Source organism: Alligator mississippiensis, chromosome 1 (genome assembly GCF_030867095.1).
Source record: "Alligator mississippiensis isolate rAllMis1 chromosome 1, rAllMis1, whole genome shotgun sequence".
In the NCBI taxonomy this organism is placed as follows: Eukaryota; Metazoa; Chordata; order Crocodylia; family Alligatoridae; genus Alligator; species Alligator mississippiensis.
The window spans coordinates 65,448,729-65,469,454 of record NC_081824.1 but is presented as its reverse complement, the minus strand read 5'-3'; the positions used below and the strand labels follow the sequence as shown (position 1 = coordinate 65,469,454).

General features: G+C 37.3%; 1 protein-coding gene across 4 annotated transcripts in view; it reads left to right on the top strand.

Moving 5' to 3' along the window:
- COL12A1 (collagen type XII alpha 1 chain) overlaps positions 1–20,726 on the top strand; it is a 133,896-nt gene that overhangs the window by 5,736 nt on the left and 107,434 nt on the right. For 3 of the 4 annotated variants that reach the window (XM_006262249.4, XM_014596676.3, XM_014596675.3), the window contains 10 exons: positions 6,345–6,461; positions 7,802–7,945; positions 10,548–10,607; positions 11,439–11,702; positions 11,837–12,001; positions 12,427–12,600; positions 13,630–13,920; positions 14,161–14,763; positions 15,579–15,851; positions 18,149–18,421. The exons of the other annotated variant lie outside the window; for it this stretch is intronic. In XM_006262249.4, coding sequence (XP_006262311.2) covers positions 6,345–6,461; positions 7,802–7,945; positions 10,548–10,607; positions 11,439–11,702; positions 11,837–12,001; positions 12,427–12,600; positions 13,630–13,920; positions 14,161–14,763; positions 15,579–15,851; positions 18,149–18,421 — 2,364 coding nt within the window. The remainder of the gene's footprint in view (positions 1–6,344; positions 6,462–7,801; positions 7,946–10,547; positions 10,608–11,438; positions 11,703–11,836; positions 12,002–12,426; positions 12,601–13,629; positions 13,921–14,160; positions 14,764–15,578; positions 15,852–18,148; positions 18,422–20,726) is intronic. 4 annotated transcript variants of the gene reach the window in all.

The window sequence follows — 20,726 nt, the reverse complement described above, 5'->3', positions numbered from 1 at the left end:
AATATTTAAAGTCTTTTGTAAAGTCAGTAAAATCTTGAAAATTATGAGTGGGAAGAGGAGAGGAAGCTAGAGATTGTTAAAAACAGGATTCCAAAAACTTGTGATCACATCAGGGCAGACTCTAGTGAGAAGAGGTATTTAAGCTTTTTTTTTCTTACTTAACATTTTTAGACAGATTTTCTTCAGTGTTTTTGTTTGCCTTGCATTTGTCGACCTGCACTGTCAGCCTTCTGCCTCATTTTTGTGTTGCCTTTTGAATCATGCTTTGTATCATACTTGTCTTGTTTTCTCTGTTATTTCATTTTGGATGTCTGCTGAACTTTAACTGTCCTATTTACATTCCTTCATTTGGTTTTACTCCTGCAGCATCCACACGCTATTGACCCACAGTCCTCCTCTGCACCCAGTTTTTGACCTCTAGACTTGTTTTGTTCCAGTTCTTGTTCCTACCATGAGATGAATGCAGCTGTGCATTGTTTCTCATCCTGTGCTTTATTTCTGCTTCTATGATTGGCATAGGTAGCAACCATTAATGCTCTTGTTTCAAGCTGCTTTTCTCTCAGGAGTAGGGAGGCACTAGGTCAGGCCAAGGGAGAGGATGAATGGAAAGTTGGCACTGAAGGGTAAAAGGCAGGAGCAGGGGTGTTTTTGCTAGTTTTCCTTCTCCCTCCTTTGAGTTTTTGCTTTCGCTAGTAACTACTAACTCCCCTGTTTGTCTACTGCTGCCCATAATTTCCTAAAAGACTCCAGAATGAAACTGAACTGATTCTTACCAATTTCGTGCCTGCCACCAGGATTCTGAAGAACATCAGTAGTCTGCTGCAGCTTGGCAAACCTATGGGCAGTAGCAAGGGGACTAACGTTTTTCTTCAGACTTATGAAAACAGCAAGGCCAAGATTTAGACCTGAATGATTATTTGAGCTCTACAAGGATTAGAAACTTTTTTTTTTAAATGAATGAGTAGATTTTTTTGGATAGAGATGCCAGCTCCCGTTTACTGGCAAGAGGGCAGTTCTTTTTTCAAGCCTATTAGACTGCTCTCTCGTTTGCAGTAATACAGTAGTAAAATTCCACTATCCATTTATTTTGCTATCTTTTGATAGTCTCTCCTTTGCTTTGATTTCTGGTTTATGCTGTACCTCATTCACTAACTGTTCCTTTATTCTGGTTTAGTTCAGCTTTGTAATACACTAGTACTTTCTATGTGTTCTCTAATGCCAAAAACCTACTTTTTCACAATATTTTTCTTCATCTATTATAGAGATTAGGAAGAAATCCATGTCATTCTAATAGATAAAAATGTTTTACTTTTTAAAATCATGGTTGAACTAAATAATGTATGAATAGCCTGGTAGTTACAGTTTTAGAGCAAAGTCTTGTTTGGTGTCATAGCTTATGCAATATGTTTAATTTTGATACAGAGAGAGACTTACAAAGTCATAAAGGAAAATTATGCACTCAGGTTTCATTGGCTGTGACATTTCCCCTTGTGCCTTTACCATCTTCTCCATGGCATTTTAATGAAAAATACATTACATTATTGATCATACTAAACATTTGAATACTGTGATGCTTCAGTAATTTAAAAGGTGATAAATGAGATTTAAATTCTAGCAAAGCCTGTTTTTTCATGGGACTGACAAGAGTATCACTGCACAAAGCTGTAGTATAGGAATGTCTGAGGAAAACATGTCTTCTGGTGATGCAATACAGAGTAGAAAGTAACATGCAAATATTACTGGAAATTAGGAAATTTTATGTATAATAGAGGTATTTTCCCAGGATTTGGGGGAAGAAAAATGAATGGCTCTGAGATTTATCAAGTGGATATGAAGCCGTTCAAATAATTCATGTATTCACATTTGGACCAGGTTTGTCATGACTTAAATTTGTTTCTGTTTGGTGGCTATTGCCTATTTTTTTACAAATGAGTTGGTGATGTCAAACTTCTTTAAAAAAAAGACCAACTATTAACAGCACTGAGGTCTTGGGTTGACAGCATAATTTCAACGTACTTTAGATATAAGTTTATTTTAAGTATAAGTAACTGCAAGTCACTATTTTTCTCAATGTTAATTTGAAGCATAGTTTATATACATATATATGTGTATAAACAAATATGTGTGGATGTATTTATTTACACACATATTACAACTGCATTTGGGTATGTATATTTTTATATTATATATAAATATAATGTGTGAAGTACTAAAAAGTATATTCATGTAAGTTTTTTCTCAAAATATAAGAAATATATATAATTGATAAAAATACAAACCCACAGGTGGCACCATTTTAGTACTGCAATTAGCACTGTCTATCTAATGAGAATGAGAAGTTAGGCTTTACTAAACTGGTAGGCCATAGTATTTTATTAAAATAAAGGCCTTAGTTGTTTCCCTTGTTGGAATCAATAACTTTTAACTTAATTGGGAGAAGGATTTATATCAGAGCCTAGTAAGGTGTGTGAAAATAAGTCCATGCTACACTAAAAAGAGAAGAATAGCTATAGAATATTGCCTCCATCTACCTTCCACTGAATTGACTTCACCAGGACCAAGAATAGGTCTGTTGTTTAAATTCCAGCCACCATATTGTTTTACGTGTTCCACAAAAATGGTGGTGGTTGCTTATTTTTTATTTTTCATTCATGAAGTTTCAATTTTTTCAGGAAAGTTTGGATTGTGTGGATGATAGCTGCCTCCAGATTATGGATGCTTTTTGTATCTAAATTACTTCACGGTGTTTTTTTTAATGACATTTTTCTGTCTCATTAGCTATTCATTGAAATTGCTGGCAACCACGCTGGGCCATAAGAAATGCTGTTGACTTGAATATATTGTATTTGTGTTATCTAACAAATACAAACCAGTATAATGCATAGATACATGAGAAAAATAACCCTATGTTTTTTAGCCTAAAAATATTCTGATATGTACAAAGAGTGGCATGACTTATGCAAAGCAGCATTAGATGTGTATCGTTTTCTCTTTTATGGATATATTATATATAATAAGATATTTCATAAAGTAATTTACCGTACGATAATTTTAAAAGTGACTGAAACGAGTATTAAAGACATTAAATGTTGACATCTTGAAGTGTCTTATTGTAAACTATTTTTAAATTTAGTGGGCTCCTCTCTGGGCCATACCTTGCCCTCAATCTTTAGTTGAAATCAGTGAATGCTGTTGTACATAAAAAAACAGTTTTTACTAGGTATCTAGTAATTCCATGATTTGTAGGCACTGACATGGTTTGAAACAAGTTATGTATAATTAATGCTAAAAAATAATACTTTCCCCCCCATCTCATTATATACAAATACAGTTGTATCAAGTAGTATTGCTGTTATCCAGTTAGTAAGTATCTTACTATTCTCCATTTTAATATTTGCCAGGATATTATGCTATTGCCCTATATTAAGGTCATGATCCTGCCTCTCTAAAGTGTCCTTCATACATTTTGACAAGCACAGGATCAGACTGCAAATACCCAATTACAGAGGCTTATGTACATGTACAGCTTAATTCATGTTAATAGCTCACATCTCGATTACTCACGTGAATATAGTTGCACACATACATAACTCTTGTGGCCCAGTTCCTTAGGCCTACTGTAGCAAAACTTCCATGATGTTCAGTGGGCATGTTGACCATAAAAGTACTGCATGCCTCATCCCATATAGTGAAGGTACTATTTTTCTAGTTGTAAGGCAGTTACCAGAATGAGAATAATATTGAGATTAAGTAACCGTTGTCCCAGTTAGTTCTGGTTAATGTACAATCTGCTGTTGGAATCTGTTACTATACTTCATGATGACTCACTTTTCTCATCATATGATTGTTTGGCTATGAGCTTGCAGTCAATTCAGAGTTGGTTTTTGTGAAATCAGTAGGGTTCCATGTGAGCACTGAATGCAGTCTAAAGTGAGTTTCTTTGACTTGAATAATATCAATCCAACAGAGATGTTAATGATCATACTCCAAAACCCACTTTCTTCACTTAGGCAAAATTGCCATTGAACTCAGTTGGAGAGTAGCATTTAATGCTATGAATTTGTTAAGCTTTTATATGTGGATGAGTGGATTCACCAGTTAAATATTGATTATGCTATCTTTCTAACTGCCAAGTACCACATCAGAATTTCAGCAAGTGGACTAAAATCCTTTATGATGTTAAAGACTTTTCCTCACAGTCAGTTTTTCAGTTTATCTGGAATCCGGTCATTTGGATATCAACAAGTTGGGCTGCTGCTGTCCTACAGCAGTTAAAGCCTAAAGTCTCTGCTGCATCAGGTCAATTTACTTTCAAGGTTGGTGGTGCTATTTTTTCCATGTACTGAATTATTTTTAAGCATGCTCAGGTCAGTTGTCTCTGCCTTTGCATTAAATTTGTCCTGAGCCATTGCTACTGAAATGATATTTTATAATGATATTCTTAATATGTAATGTATTTTATTATTAACACCTGTTGCATGATTTTGATACTAAGTAATGACTTTGCTGTCTTTATCTATGTGATTATAGTAAACAGAATGATGAATAAAATATGCATGCAGATTAATAGTCTAATCTCACTGCCTGTGTATGGATAATAGGAGAAATAACATTTATTCCAATACTAGTATATCTGTTGAATCAATATTCCAAAGCCATATTATCCTATGGTTGGAAATGGCAGTTTTAAATTATTTAATTTTCAATTTTACAAATATGCCATCTATCATGATTGGAAAAGGTCCTAGTTGCAGTAAAAAATCTGTCATTTGTTTCTAAACTCTGCTTTTTAATTGAATTGTTGTGCTTAAAAAACAAAACAACAACAAAAAAGGTCCTTAACTAAGCAATAATGGAGATCTTTCAGGAAACAAAAAAAATCTGACTAATCCAGAATGCCTGCAAAACAATCTGAAGTATTGAAGGAAAGTATGGCTGAATCTTATCTTACTTTGTAGACCTGTTTAATTAGTAGTATGTAATACACCTACCATGCACTGACAGTGAGTCAGTAAAATATTGCACGAATAAGCATGATACAGTTTATCAAGAGAATATCATTATAAAATATTTATGAGACTTCTTTGTGTAATGAACCTTGTACATGGAGGCTTTTGTCCATTGTGGGAAGCTAAAAATAATAATCAACATTTTGTGTACATATGCATGATGCTGCAAGATATCGTATGTAAACTGTTTCTTTCTATACTGTTCAGTTACTTCTGTCACCAGCTCCTACAAGTTTTATTTGCAATCATTTGTTCAGATCACTGGTGCCTTCTTTGCTGTTTTCTATAAATTCTGTAAATAAATGTCCATAAATATACCTTGATGTTGTCTTTTCATAATTAACAATTATGTTATACAGAAACCATACTGGCATTTTATGTTAAAATGCCACTTCTAGTATGGGTACACCTGCTGCAAAGGGAACATGATAATGATGGTTTACACCTTTGAAATTGGATGTAAACAGGTCGAATCTTATTTTTGTGAACCTTTACATCATTTCAAATATTACAGTAAATTACTTATAACCATAACTACTTATTAGCCCTTTTGTTCCTCAATTCTTTGTAACTATGTGCAAAATATGCCACTTTAGTGGTCACTAGGAACAAAGGGGTTGAGCTGCCAGTACTTGGAATTATACAATAGAGGATATATTACAATAATTACTGATATACATTTTACATGTATATTTTTATATAGAACATGATATAAATTGCTTAAACATTAAACTCTCAAACTTTTTTCTTTATTATTAAATACTATTAAAATTCTATTTTTCTTAATTTCTGCCATGTTTTTAGATTCAGTACAATATAATTTACAAGAAATATGCAAAAATCATCTTAAAAAGATTATCATTTTTTTGATATCCTATGAGGGAGAGTACTGCATTCATGCTCTAAACAATCTCATGGTGTTGTATGCAGGTTGTGATTTAGCATGCTTGTACGGACTGCACCCAGCATGTATCAAAATTCCTTTAATTGTTATGTGAAATGTTTGCATATGTGATTATTACCTGTGAACTCATTGTACATGTATCCAAATGTGTTTTCTATCGTGCTTGATTTTGCTGGCCATTCTTGAATGACTTGGCAACTCAAGAAACAAATGTTTTGTGCTGTCCTCTTAATGCATATTCTCTTTGATGTTTTGTCATATTTCGTCAGCTTTTATTTTACTCTTTTTCCAACAACATATCTTTATATTTGTTGGAAACAAATTTATGCAAAGACAATCTTAGTAAGCTTTGCTCAGCATCATTTATTTTATTAACATGATAATAGCTTGTTCAACTTTTTAAACCTTTACCTGATATAAATCTTTTGCAGTTAATCCACCGTCAGACTTGAATTTTACAATTATAGATGAACATAATGTTCACATGTCATGGAAAAGACCATATGGTGCAATAGAGGGTTACAGGATAACAGTTGTCCATCCAGTTGGTAAGTTTGAGTTTCATACAATGACATTATCTAGCTTCGCGAAATTATTAGGAGGTGAGGTGTGAATAAATATTAATGTTCTCCTAGATGGGCATGCAGCAGCACAGGGATGGAGTAATAGATTTCCTCTCTTGCATAGCCTGTAGTTGGGCTACCTGCATCACAGTATCAGCATATTGGGGTATGCAAGGATTATGTGCTCATGATTTTCCTTTGAAACAAATGGGTGAGGAGAACTAGGAAATAGGGGAAGTCATGACTCCATTCCATTTATGGAGTGTTGTAGACCATGTTTTAGTAATATGCTGTACCTCAAGGCTGTTCAACTTTTGAGTCGCAGGGGACCATTGGCCCACCACATGCCTCATGGGCTACATGCCCCATAACCGTGTGGTGTTGTGCCATGTGGCACCCTCTCCACTGCATTGATGATCCTCTGGAATGCTGCATGATGGACACCCCCCTGCTGTGTCACTCCACCGGTAGTCTCTTTAGTGGTGTCTGATTCCTTGGTATACTGATGATGCTGTTATATCAGCGTAAATCAGGAGTAATTTGGGTATAAAACTAAGTATGAATTCTGAATTGGGTCCTGTCATGTTACTTTTAGAGTGTACATGTCTGATCTTCTCCATTTTGCATCCTTACCTGTACAAAGTTAATGTTAAAATGTTACTAAACCAGAATGGTAGCATTTCTCACGTTTACTCTGGACAAGTCCTGGTGGCTTAAGATGCTAGATAGTAGAGAATCCGATATAGAATTTGCATATCCTTAATTTTCTTTGAGAGATTTTCAAATTGGTAGATTTCCTTTGTCTGATTTTTACATATAGACATATTAAAAACAAACAAAAATCCTCTATTAAAATAGTAGCAATATGCTTTTTTCTTAAAGTAGGTTTTCCTAGATAAAAAACTGAATCTCATAGAATATTATAGAATCTCATCACATTGCATATAATATCATAAAATAAAAGAACCATGACTTCTCACATTTAGGCCAGAATAGACAATTTGTAATTCCAACATACTCAGTGAAGTCATACCAGTTCATAACTGGTACATGATCAGAAATGGATCCTACCCTATAACCCGATTAATTTAAATGCAGCTACTTTTAGATACATATCTTATGTTTTAGATCGAATGGGAAGATGGGATGCTTTATTGGGAATAATTTTATGTGCAATTTTATAAATTTTTTTAGGAAAGCTGACAACTCTGTGACTTTAAATGAGACTAGATAGTTGACTTTATTGTGTTTTCAGGTTATGAGAAACTTGGTATTGGTGGACTAAGATACTTTGTGTTAAATGTGTTCTGTATGTTGTATTACAGATGGACCTATCAAAGAATTTGCCCTTTCACCTAGTACTACCCACACTATATTATCTGACCTTACACCTGATATAGAATATGTTGTGTCAATATTTGCATATGATGACAGAGAGGAGAGTATACCTGTTTCTGGCCAACTTACAAGTAAGTACATATATTATAAAATTACATATAACTGAATACAGTTCAAGTGGCCTATTATAGGACAGAATTCTGGCTTGGTGCCTCTTAGCCAGCAAAACATTAATGTGTACATATGATCTTGCTCTTTTTTGGCTCTACAGACAACTTTTTTGCAAGTATTAGTGATCCTGCTAGGAGCAGAGGCAATCTGCAGGGCAGGGAGGAGAAAAATATGGTAGAAGGCTGAAGGAAATACTTTCACCTTTACCTAAACCAGACTTACTTGCAGTAAACTTGATCTAGATGCCATCGAAGTAAATAGAAAAAAAAATCAGCAGGAAATGGATCAAACACAGTCCAGATTTCAGTGCAAAATAGTTGAATGCTCCATTATCTTCTCATGTTTTAATGCATTGAATAAAATGCACCTAGATTCATAGGGCATCTTTACATGTGATCCAGGGGAGGGGGGCCTGCTTTCACTAGAGTGGCTCTTGGGAGCCACTTTAAGTAAAGTGCCTGCAGCATCTCCTGTATTCAGCATCCCTGTGCTTCAAAATGGCAGTGAGGGTGTTTTAACTAGAGCTCCTTGCACAAGCTTTAGTTAAAGCATCCCCACTGTCATTTTGAAGTGTGGGGATGTTGAATACATGTGATGCTGAGGCTTCTAGAGTATGCTAAGTCTGTTCTGATGCATGCTAATCAGCGTGCATTGGAGCAGGCTCCGGGCATGTGTATAGGTGCCCATAGAGTCAAAGTTAATTAAGTTAGTATAAAATGTTAATAGGCTACCTCTAATAACTATACTAAAAGTACTGGACTGGCTTTCAAAACTTGTTTTAGTTTTGGATTTGCCTTGTATGTTCCATATAACCTGGAGCAAGTTATGATCAGTTTCCCTACCTGTAAAATGGGAAAATTGCAAAGATTACTTCATTAGTTTTCAAAAAATGCTGTAGGATGGAAGAAGGTATTATATAAGCATGTGAAACTGTCAGTAGTTTATTGTTTATGTAGTGGCCTAGCTGCAGTGCTGTTCAGTTCAGACCCAAGAAAGGTGTGCATGAATTATATGTATACAATCACATTTTGGGATTTGACAGCCACAGTTGTGTGCTTAATTCCAGTGTACTTTTCTACTTTGGTGTTCAACTTTTCACTTTCACGAAGCTGAAGGTTTTGACTGGGGTGTGCCAGTACTTCTGCTAGAACTTTAACCCAGAGGTTCTTGGATAGAGGGTTGTAATGGGGGCCTTCTCGGGGCCAATCTCACTGTGGCCCACCCACCCATTTCTGGGCTAACTGCCTGCCTTCTCGCCTGCCACGTCTTGTTGGGAATTAATTAATAAATGTCAGTTAAGTGGGAGGCTGCCCATTTCTTGCCCCGATGCCAGGGGGCACTGTCTGTGGCTCCGTTCCTCCCCTTCACCACAGCCCAAGCCACACAGATGGCATCCAGCTGTTCTCAACATCACGGGCCCCCACACTGGGCCCCAGAATCCTACTAATTGAACCCTGCCTGGATTCCTCTCCTCAGGCAGTCTATTTCACCTTCATACTGGGCAGCATAGCTCCCTGAACTGCTTCCCCTTCAGGTGTGGTCCCCCCAGGACCTTTGGCTCACTAGTCCTGGCCCACCTCCAGGCCAGTTGGAACCCCAGGCGCGCAGCTCTTGGGTGTCCCTTACAGTGGGCCCCTGGCCCTTCAACCCTTCCAGTCCTGGCCCCAGCTTTGACCAGTCAGGGGAAGTCTGGACAGGTTCCTGAGTCTATGGCCTCACTCTTTCTCTATGGGGTCCACCTTCCAGACCCTCCAAACAAGGGGTAACCCACCCAGTTGTGGGGGCTAGGGGTTAAGGCACCCCACCCCGCCTTTCACCAGGGTGGTAACTGGCCTAGCATTTCTTGGGGGCTCCTGTACCACTGAGAACCCCACCACACCACCCACTCCTGGCAGGGTGCAGTTTTAGCTTGTACCCAGGACCAGGAGCCTCCTGACCATCCCCTACAGCTCCTCCCTTACCTCCAGATGATACCAGCAGCCCTCTGGCCAGGCAGTGTTGTTACCTGGCCTCTAGCAGCAAAACTGCCCTGTTTATATGGGCAGCCCTAGGTTCAAAATGGCTGCCCTCATCAGGCACCTGCCAGCTGCCAGCTCCAGGCCCTTGAAGTGGCAGGCACCTACGGTGCCCTGCCACAAGGGTCTTGCCCCTCCACACTGGCTAGAATGATAGCTATATTTGATGTCAAAAGGGATTTTCCCCCCCATGGCCAGATTGGAAGGTACCATGGGTGTTTTTGCCTTCCTCTCTAATGGGAGTGGGCATTGTCCTTTTCCTTGGAGCATATTCTAACAATCTTTGCATCAGAATGACATTGGCTCCCATTGTCCCCCTCATGGTTGTGTCAGGATTGACTATGTAGTTTTGCTAATAGGCTAGACAATGGATTTGTATAGGATGGTTTGGATAGGGATGATCTTGCTTCAGGCAGGTGGTTCATCTAGATGACCTCTGGAGGTCCCGTCCAGCCCTACTTCTCTATGAAATGAAATATAATCTGTAGTCATATGACATATTTTTATTTCCTTTCCACTACATTTATCTATATTATGTTTTCTTCAGTTCAGACAGGTGGTCCAGTAAGAAAAGAGGACAAAAAGATCAATGAGATTCAGTTACAAAGTAAGTTTTTGGGGGGTTTTTTTGTATTATAGTTTATTTGGAGATAAGCAAGGGTTTGATCAAATGTCTGATGAAGTCCATGACAAACTTCATTAGACCTTTGGAACAGTCAAGGAAGTAAAATTCCTGTGTCTGTTAATAAAACTTTAGCAGTAAAGTTTTATTGACTTATAATATTTGCTGTGCACTGGGCTGAAGAAATTTGAAAAGGGACTAGAATTGGAAGAACCTGCAGTCCCTTTATGGAAATGAGACATATAATTGATATGAGAGCCAGGAATTTCATGTACATAAACTAATTTCCCCTGAGGAGCCCCAATGCCTATCTCAGTCCTTTTAAAAATGTCCCCTTGATGCTGACTTGTACATTGCAGAAAAACTCATGCTGCTGCTATGTAAGGTTAAGGGTGGGACAAAAGAGCGGTGCCAAAATTAAATCTTCCCCAGCATCAAATCACTCCACAGAATTGTACATTTGGCATTTGGGCTACTGTCAGAGCTATATATCTTTTCCTGTATCCGTTGATGATTATTAAATAGGCTACCCTTTGACCGAGCTCCCAACTGACAATTCCATTTTGAGAACGCCAGCTGGAAGGTCTTTACTGACGGCATCTGGCTGGGTGATTGGTGTTTCACCGAAGTCCGGTATTTCAAGTAAAAATTTGAATGTGTTTAATTTCCATTTTGTTTGGCTTATATTTATTAGTTTTCCACTGTGCATATTATGCATAATATGGTATAATGACCTGAAAGTTTGTAACAATATTAACAAGTAGATGATCCTTTACTCTTCTGCTAAGAGGTTTTTTTTTTGTATATGTATTTCAGGATGTTCCATCAGTGCAACGACAGATTTAGTTTTTCTTGTTGATGGCTCTTGGAGTGTGGGGAGAAATAACTTTAGATATATTTTGGACTTCATGGTTGCCCTTGTATCAGCTTTTGACATTGGGGAAGAAAAGACAAGAGTTGGAGTTGTTCAGTACAGTTCTGATACAAGAACAGAGTTCAACTTAAATCAGTATTTCAGAAGAAGAGATCTTATTGAGGCAATTAAAAGAATACCCTACAAAGGTGGCAACACAATGACAGGTATGGATTTTAGCTCTTTGATAATGTTTGATAAACTATGTTTATGTAGCATTTTATTTTAGAGCCCAAACTCTTTTAAAAACCTAGTTTGTTCCTCAATAAAGCACAAGCCATTTTGTTACTCTTAATTTTAGGTGAAGCCATTGATTATCTGGTTAAAAATACATTCACTGAAACTGCTGGAGCAAGGAAAGGTTTTCCTAAAGTAGCAATTGTTATTACGGATGGAAAATCTCAAGATGAAGTTGAAATTCCTGCAAGAGAGCTTCGCAACATAGGAGTTGAAGTTTTCTCCTTAGGTATGTTGATGTTATATATTATTGAGTAATGTGGGTAAATATGATAATGCATTATAGAGAGGGATTAACATAGTAATAGCAATAGCCTGAACTATGTTTTTTGCAGTTTTGAGCTGTCCCAAGTTTGGCATTCCTATTGTTCTAAATTGTGTGGTAATTTTGTAATGTGGTCAGCAAGAAACTAGAAGACCAACAAACTGTTTGACTGTTTTACATGTGACTCCCTGGAGGTATAATGAGTCTCTGGAGGTAAAAGTCTAGTATATTAATGGAGTGCATTATCTGGTTTACTAGCTTGACTCTTAATAATTAGAGTTGTACTTGTATCAGCTTTACTTTATCAAGCTATAATACTTTAAAAGTAACCATAAGAAGAGCTAAGTAATATGTACACTTATAACATTCTTCCATGCTATAATTTTTAGGAATCAAAGCAGCAGATGCAAGAGAACTGAAACTAATAGCATCTCCACCTTCATTGAAGCATGTTTTTAATGTGCCTAATTTTGATGGAATTGTGGATATACAGAATGAAATAATTTTGCAAGTATGCTCAGGTGTTGATGAACAACTGGGTGAATTGGTTAGTGGAGAAGAAGGTGAGATCTTTAAAAAAACCATAATTTACTGGAATATTACCTGATACGGGAGGTTATATGTACTCTTTTTGTTTCAATAGCTCCATCAATTTTATAATCTACAGTTTATGTGTGGAAAACATATTAATTCTCTATACATTTAAACAGAGTATATATGTACATGTAACACTGAGTGAATATGAAGCATCTCCTGAAGTCCATAGGTCTAGGAGCAGCCACAATAAGTTGTAGCTATCAGAGTCCGAGAATCTACATTTTGGTCCACTTCTTCCACTTTGGTGGAAAAATATGCTAAAGAGAAAACTTAGTTGAAATGACCTGCATCTGAAAGGAATGGGTTATGACATATTGCCCCACTTGTTATGCAGGGCAAGTCATCTTGAGTGAAGAGGCAGAACCTGTGGTTTGCCCAGAAGCCAAAAGTAAAAATTTTATGCCTCTATAAGGGTTAGTCTCTCCAAATAATGACATTGTGGATTGATCTATTGTTATGGTTCCCAAACAGTGTCTGCATTTAAACTTTCTAATACATTTCCAGGAATTTACAAGGGAGTTTTATTTCTGCGTCAAACAACATTAGTATATGACAGCATTTTCACTGTAAATTCTATTGTGTTTTGGGAAGAGCACATGAATCAGTTTTTATTGCTGACTTTCACTGCTGCTCCTTTTGAAGTTACTTTGAAACCTGGTTTTATTTATTTACATCCACATTACTGCTGTCGCTTTTACTAATACTCTTTAGAGAAAATTTGATCAAATACAACTCAGTGGCTGCATCTATTGAGATTCTTACTGCTCAGTAGCATCCCTGTATAGCTTCTTGACTGCTCTATAGCTTGTTACTTCTGTGCAGTAGCATTGCATCACGTTTCATGCCACGTGATGCTACTGCACAGTAGTAACGAGCTACTGTGCATTCAGTGTCTCATGTAGATGCAGCCAGTTTGTTCTCAAAGTCTATAATAAAAATGTGAAAAATCCTGTTTATAATTGTATCTGACCATCTGGGTTTTTTTAATGTTTCAGTGGTAGAGTCTCCTTCAAACCTAGCGACAACCCAGATCTCATCAAAATCTATTAGGATTACGTGGGAGCCATCCACTGGCCAAATAACGGGCTACAGAGTGCAATTCATTCCCATGATAGCTGGTGGGAAACAACATATATTGAGTGTGGGTCCTCAAACTACTGCTTTGAATGTAAAAGATCTTTCACCAGACACAGAATACCAGATTAATGTGTATGCAATGAGAGGACTGACAGCCAGTGAGCCAATTACAATAATGGAAAAAACACAACCAATAAAAGTTCAAGTGGGTAAGTTATTGACTGGATAATGTTCTGATAACATAGATATTTTTAAAGACCTCTAAATGTCTCTTACAATAGCAGACCTTCATTTATTGTGAGAAATACTTTTAGTTAATGGAATTACTTTAACTGAAGCACATCATTTTGTGTGTGTAAACTTTTGGTTAGTGGATAAGAAATACAGATGCAATAGAAGTTCCATGGCTGTTGGAGATCTCTTATAGTGGTGATTCTCTCTCTTTACAGAATGCTCACGTGGTGTGGATGTAAAAGCTGATGTTGTGCTTTTAGTGGATGGCTCCTACAGCATTGGCATCGCCAATTTTGTTAAAGTAAGAGCCTTTTTGGAAGTGTTAGTTAAAAGCTTTGAGATTTCACCTCAAAAAGTACAGATAAGTCTTGTCCAGTACAGCAGGGATCCCTATACGGAGTTTTCTTTGAACAGATACAACCGAGTTGAAGATATAATAAAGGCTATTAACACCTTCCCCTACAGAGGTGGATCTACAAACACAGGCAAAGCGATGACCTATGTGAGGGAGAAAGTATTTGTTACCAGCAGAGGATCAAGACCAAATGTACCAAGGGTCATGATTCTTATTACTGATGGAAAATCATCAGATGCCTTTAAAGAGCCAGCCATAAAATTGAGGGAGACAGACGTAGAAATATTTGCAGTTGGTGTTAAGGATGCAGTACGTTCAGAATTGGAAGCAATTGCCTCACCGCCAGCTGAAACCCACGTGTACACAGTGGAAGATTTTGATGCTTTCCAGAGAATATCTTTTGAACTTACCCAGTCTGTCTGCCTACGAATTGAGCAGGAACTGGCTGCTATACGGAAAAAATGTGAGTAATTATTACTACTTAGAGAAATAGAAAAATGTAATGAAAATAATCTGAGACAAATATTACTCTCATTTGCAATTAGGGAACTCCACTGATGCCAATGAAATTTGCTCTGGTGTAAAGGAGGGCAGAATTTGACAACTTTTTATAGCTACAATGAAGCTATTGAAATATAAAATGAATAGCATAACTTGGGGTAGGCAAGCAGAGCATTAGCTCAGGTGCTTACTGAAGCAGGGGGAGGGGGGTTGTGCCTATGACTATAGGAGCAGCAGATTTTCTGTGCTTGCTGACATGCACCCCAGAGATCCCAGGGGTGTGATTTAGTAAGCTGGGAAACCCCGACTTTGCCTGCTCACCAGGGTGCTCCCTAGAGATCCTGGCAGCATGTCTTGGTAGGTGAGGAAAGCTAGGCAGGCATTCCTAGGGCTTGAGGGCATGATCTTGCCCAGGAATCCCTGGGGCATGCTGGACCAGGCTCCTCAAGCACCAGAAAAACATGTCGCCCATCAGCATCAGTGGGTGGGACAACAGGTGACGTATTTCACCCAGTGAAGTGGATCAGCTGTACTGCAACATATCCTGGCACAGTTGATCCACTTCATTTGGCAGTATCCATTTCTACTCTCAGAGATTATTGTAATAATTATGCCTTCATAAAAATTTATGATAATCATTTCTGCACATAAAAAAAATCTCTTTTGAATGAATGAAATCAGCTGATTTCAGGCGTCGTTTTAGTAGACTTTGGAGGGCCTTAACATTTTTTTTAAATAACCATAACAGCTCTTCTATCTGTCTTTATTTCTGTACAGCTTATCTCCCTGCAAGGAATTTGGTTTTCTCTGATGTGACATCTAACAGTTTCAAAGTGGGCTGGTCTCCAGCTGGCTCTGAGGTTTTGTCCTATCTAGTTAAATACAAGGTGGCTGTTGGTGGAGAGGATTTCATTATTTCAGTACCAGCATCTAGTACTAGCTCAGTTCTCACAAATTTACTGCCTGAAACTACATATGCAGTCAGTGTGATTTCAGAATATGAAGACGGTGATGGTCCTTCCTTGGATGGGGAAGAAACAACCTTAGAAGGTAACTTTCCCATTATTCTCAGCCACAAACAGGTCACACGTTCAAATAACTGTCTACTTTATTGAGAGAATTTGTATATGAGGAATACCAAGCTAATTCTGAAATATAGTACTGGTATGTGGGATGAGACTGGCATAATGGCTTTTCTGTTTCTTTTAATAAAGATAAAAATTCTGATAAAGGACAACTATTAAGATTGAATTTTAATTTGTTTCAGTGTTTCCCGGATGTTATGTTGTTCTGAGGTTGTAGTGTCTTCTTCTCCAATACACTGTGGTGATATACATGTATAATTTTCATAGATATTTAATTATTAAAGCTCCAATCCAACTAAGAGTTACCATATTCTTTACTATATTCCTTTGAATGCAAGATGCCTTTGAATTAAAGATGCACCCTAATTTTATGACTCAATTTAATTAAAAAATACAGCATCAAATATAGACAAATTTACCATCATTCAATGTCTATGGTGTATATAAGAGTTTTCTACTTTTTTTTAACTTGAAAATGTAGGCCATTTTTAGAAGAATTATTTAGTTTTGAAGACTGTCTTATATTCAAAGGATGTACAGGTGCTTCAGTGGTTACTAGATCTACATTTTTTACAGAAAAAAGACTGGTTTATAAAATAGAATAAAGAATTGTCATTCTTAGACGGAAAGGACTTACTGGACCTGATCCTGTAGTTCATCTATTATACCTATTACTTCATTTCATACTATTATTTTTTACCTTTGCCATATATAAGATTATATGTGATCAAAGGAAATAACATGAAAAGTAATTTAATTTAATTTTTCCTTAGGATTGATTAAAATTGGATTGGGAGAAGAGTAGTGCGGCAGATGTAGATTTCATCGTGTGTGTGTGTGTGTGTGTATGCATGCATGCGCATGAGAGAGAGAGAGAATAGTTTAGCCCCCAATAACTTTTTCTTAAGAAACCAATTTCTTAAAATGTTTTCTTGTTTGATACTGTAGACAGATTTTAATTGGGAAGGAAAGAGAGGCTAAGCAGCTTTACCAAAAGTGAGGCATTAATAATATACCTCATTTTGTGACCAATGCTGCATTTTAAAAAGTTCACAATCTTGATGTGATGCAATCCTGACAGTTTTCAGAAGTCCCACTAATGGAGTATAAATGTCAACAGTTCTGCATGCTGCGTTGGCTAACAGCTTGGGTCAAACAGCTGGATTCTTGATAACTGATTTTAGCCTTAGGGTACTACGGAATTTTAAATCTGGTGTTATTTTTATGTCAGGTAAAAATAAATTAAAAGTATTTTGTTTGTATAAAAGTAAGGTTTTTATTGTTACAGTTGAAAGCACATCTTTAATTGAATGACAAAGAACAATATTTATGGCAGGCAGATGTTCACATTAAATTATTTATGAAAGAGGAACCATACACAAAGAGCATTTAGTAAATGTTAAAGGGCAGATTTTGTTTTTAAATGCATGTGTCCAAACTCTCATTGACTTCTGGGCAACAAATGATGCATTTTGGCCACAGCACATGTGGGAAAGTGTTAAATTCTGCCCTGCAACATCCATCCAGTCATGCTAGATGGTCTGAGTAGAAGCCATAATTTTTGTCAAGGAGCAGGATAGATAAACAGATCTCTTTCAGGGCAGCAAGCATTTTTACATTGTTAGGTTAGTAACCTAATTAGACTTCTTTAAATGCTCAATAAAATGTTTAAAATAGAAGTGTAAAAAATTTTATTAATTAGGAACATTTAACTTAAGGAGACCCATTGGTTCCAATGTTCTTTAATGTCCTTCCAGAATCTTTGGAAGTTTGTGGTCAGATAAATATTGGTGAATGGTGATTGGACAGAAGTACATGGCCACAATGAAAGCTGCACAATAATGCATCTAAGTAGGCAATCTCTTATTTCAAGAAGATTCCTTTCAGTGTCCTCAACTGTACTGAGTACAGTTTTTTCTACCTTTATTAAAAGACAATATGCGATAACCAAATAGCCTTTTCATTTAATATGGTTGTATAGCACAGGTTTTACCATATTCATGTTGGAAGAGAATATTGTTATAGCTTACATTTGAGCCCAAGTTCTAAGATTTCAGATGTGACTAGTGATTCTGGGTACCTGATCTGAGACATGTTCATGAGCCCTGATTTTTCATTTATAAGGTTTCTCGTATATGAGGCATCTTTTAGTCTTTGGTTTGGATAAACTGGTTCTGGTAAATTTGGAGCTAATAAACATTTTATTCTATATACAGGTTGATTTAAAGACAAGCAATTACAATTTATAAATCTTTTTTGTAGTTAAAGGGGCTCCTCGAAACTTAAGGATAACAGATGAAACTACTGATAGTTTTAAAGTTGGTTGGACGCCAGCTCCAGGGAATGTGCTAAGGTATAGGCTTGTATATAGGCCAGCTACAGGAGGAGAAAGGAAACAAATAACCATCTCAGCAAATGAAAGATCTACAACTTTACAGAACTTGCTTCCAGATACAAGATATGATGTCTCTCTTATTCCTGAGTATCAGTCTGGGCCTGGCAATTCATTGAATGGATATGGAAAAACTGAAGAAGGTATGTGATAAATACTGAGATTGTAGTATTGCTTGAGAAGAGTGTAGTGCATGCTGACATATTGAAAAAAGCATAACTAACATAAAAGTAATTCATAAGTTCCTTTCTCTTTTTTTGACATTGTCACTACTAAGGATAAATGGTGAGTTTTGTAATTATGAAAGTTTGATTGAGAAACACTTCAGTATAATTACACCCTAGATTTTAATTAAGTTTCTTTGAATCTTGACTTGTATATACGTTCTTGAATATGGACCTCCTAAAAAGGACAGTCTGCTTTAGGCATAATACCCATATATAAGTAAAGCAAAGACAATAAAATGTATAAGTCATCAGTACCAAAAAATGGTAGCATCCTATTTGAAAGATTTAAACTGGAAAGAAATACATACAGCCTAAAATTGTTTGTGTAATTTGAAAGCAGGTGACATGTCGAACTACTCTCAGCAAATTGATTATTTAAGGCCTGATCTTACATTCATTAAAATCAGTAGTAGACTTTACATTGACTTGAAAATTGTCAGGCTTAATATTTAAACAATTCTAAAAATGTTACCAGACTAAAATATTAAATTTTAAGAGCAAATGGGTAATTAAGGCAGATTAGAAACTGGTTTTTGACTAGTCAAGTGACACTGAAATGTTGCATGTTGTCTGTCACAAATTATATGTTTCTTTAGCTGCTGATGGGTGTGTGGCAAATATAAAAAAGGCAATTTTAATATAAAAAATGAAATAAATTGAATAATTTGCAATTTATTCTTAATGAGAGACAAGGAACTGATTAATTAAATGTGATGAGCTAATACCACCAGAGTATCCCTAATCTGTGCCTAGATAAATCATATATGATCTTTTAATTAGGTCTTATGACTTTGAATGATATTAAATAATCTAGATCCTTTCTAGAGAACTAGTAATTATAAGCTCTTCAGGGCATGGACCATTTGTTACTTAGGTTTATATATCATTATGTACTGTGATCCTGGCTGTAGTTGCTGAAAGCTAGCTTTGTACTTACTAGGCTTGTGCGAAGCGGCTAGTATTCACTTTGGATTCAGATTCGGCCAGTTTGGGGGACAGTGGTTTGATTCAGTGATTCGAATCACTGTTGTGAATTGATTTGGCCAAATCTGATTTGGAGATTTGACTGCTGCTGAATCTTTGAATCATGTAGGCTCCATCCCCCACCTGATCTCCCAGCCCTGTCTGGCCCCAGCTCCTGGGTCTTTGAGAAAAAAAAGCCCCACTCACTGGCTCTCGCCCAGCAGGAGGCCGATCTCCGCTGCCCCCCACTGCCCCATGCCATGTGGGGGGGCTTTGCCATGAGCTCTGTGACCCCTGCTTGCTTTCCCAGGCCTGCCACATGGCTGTCCTGCCTGCCCCAGCTCCCGGTCCTTTAAAAAACAAACAAACAAAAAAAGTCTGACTCACTGGCTCCTGCCAGGTGGGGGGTGATCTCTGCTGCCCTGCATCACATGGGGGGGTTTTCCATGAGCCCCCATAAGCCCCGAGGTCGTTTCAGTATCCAGTGAGTGTAGGTCTTTTTGTTTTTTTTAAAGGGCCGGGAGCTGGGGTGGGCAGGGCAGACATGGGGGGTGCTGGGACAGCAGGTGGGAGCCGGGGGGCACTCAGGAGGGTTGGGAGAGCAGGCAAGGAATAGGTCCTGGCAGGTGTCCCCCCATGATCACCTCCCCACTCCTCCAGCTCCTCCTCCCCCTCCCCCTATTTACACCTATGGAGTCCCAGTCCAGCTCCCTGCTGCAGCAGGTGGGGACTGCCTGAACTGCTGAAGCTCTCCGAATCTTTTCCAAATATATTTGGAGAGCTTTGAATCAATTCAGACCATTTAACTGGTCCCCTGATTCGATTCAGTTTTGGAGATTCGGCCACCAAATTAGGTTGAATCTCCTCTGAATCGCATCAGCACTTGAAGCTTTGCACAACCCTAGTGCTTAACCTATATTGCAGAACCCAGTACTTTTGAATGGTATTTAAAGTGTTTCTTGGTATTGTTGCATCTTCTTATAGATGACCCACTGTGCTTCTGTACTTAATACACTGAGGGATAATGAAAAAATAATTTTGCAATATTAACACAGGATTTAATTTTTTTTTGTGCTCATATTCCATGTCTTATAAAATAATAGATACATTTATGGAAGGACACTAATGGAAGCTATGCATGAAGATGGATAGAAACAAATAGCCCTTCCTGGTCCCTCCTTTTTTAAAATTATTGATAGTCTTGGATTTGATTCTATAGCTGTTGACTTCACTGGAGCTGGGCACATCTACATGAGAT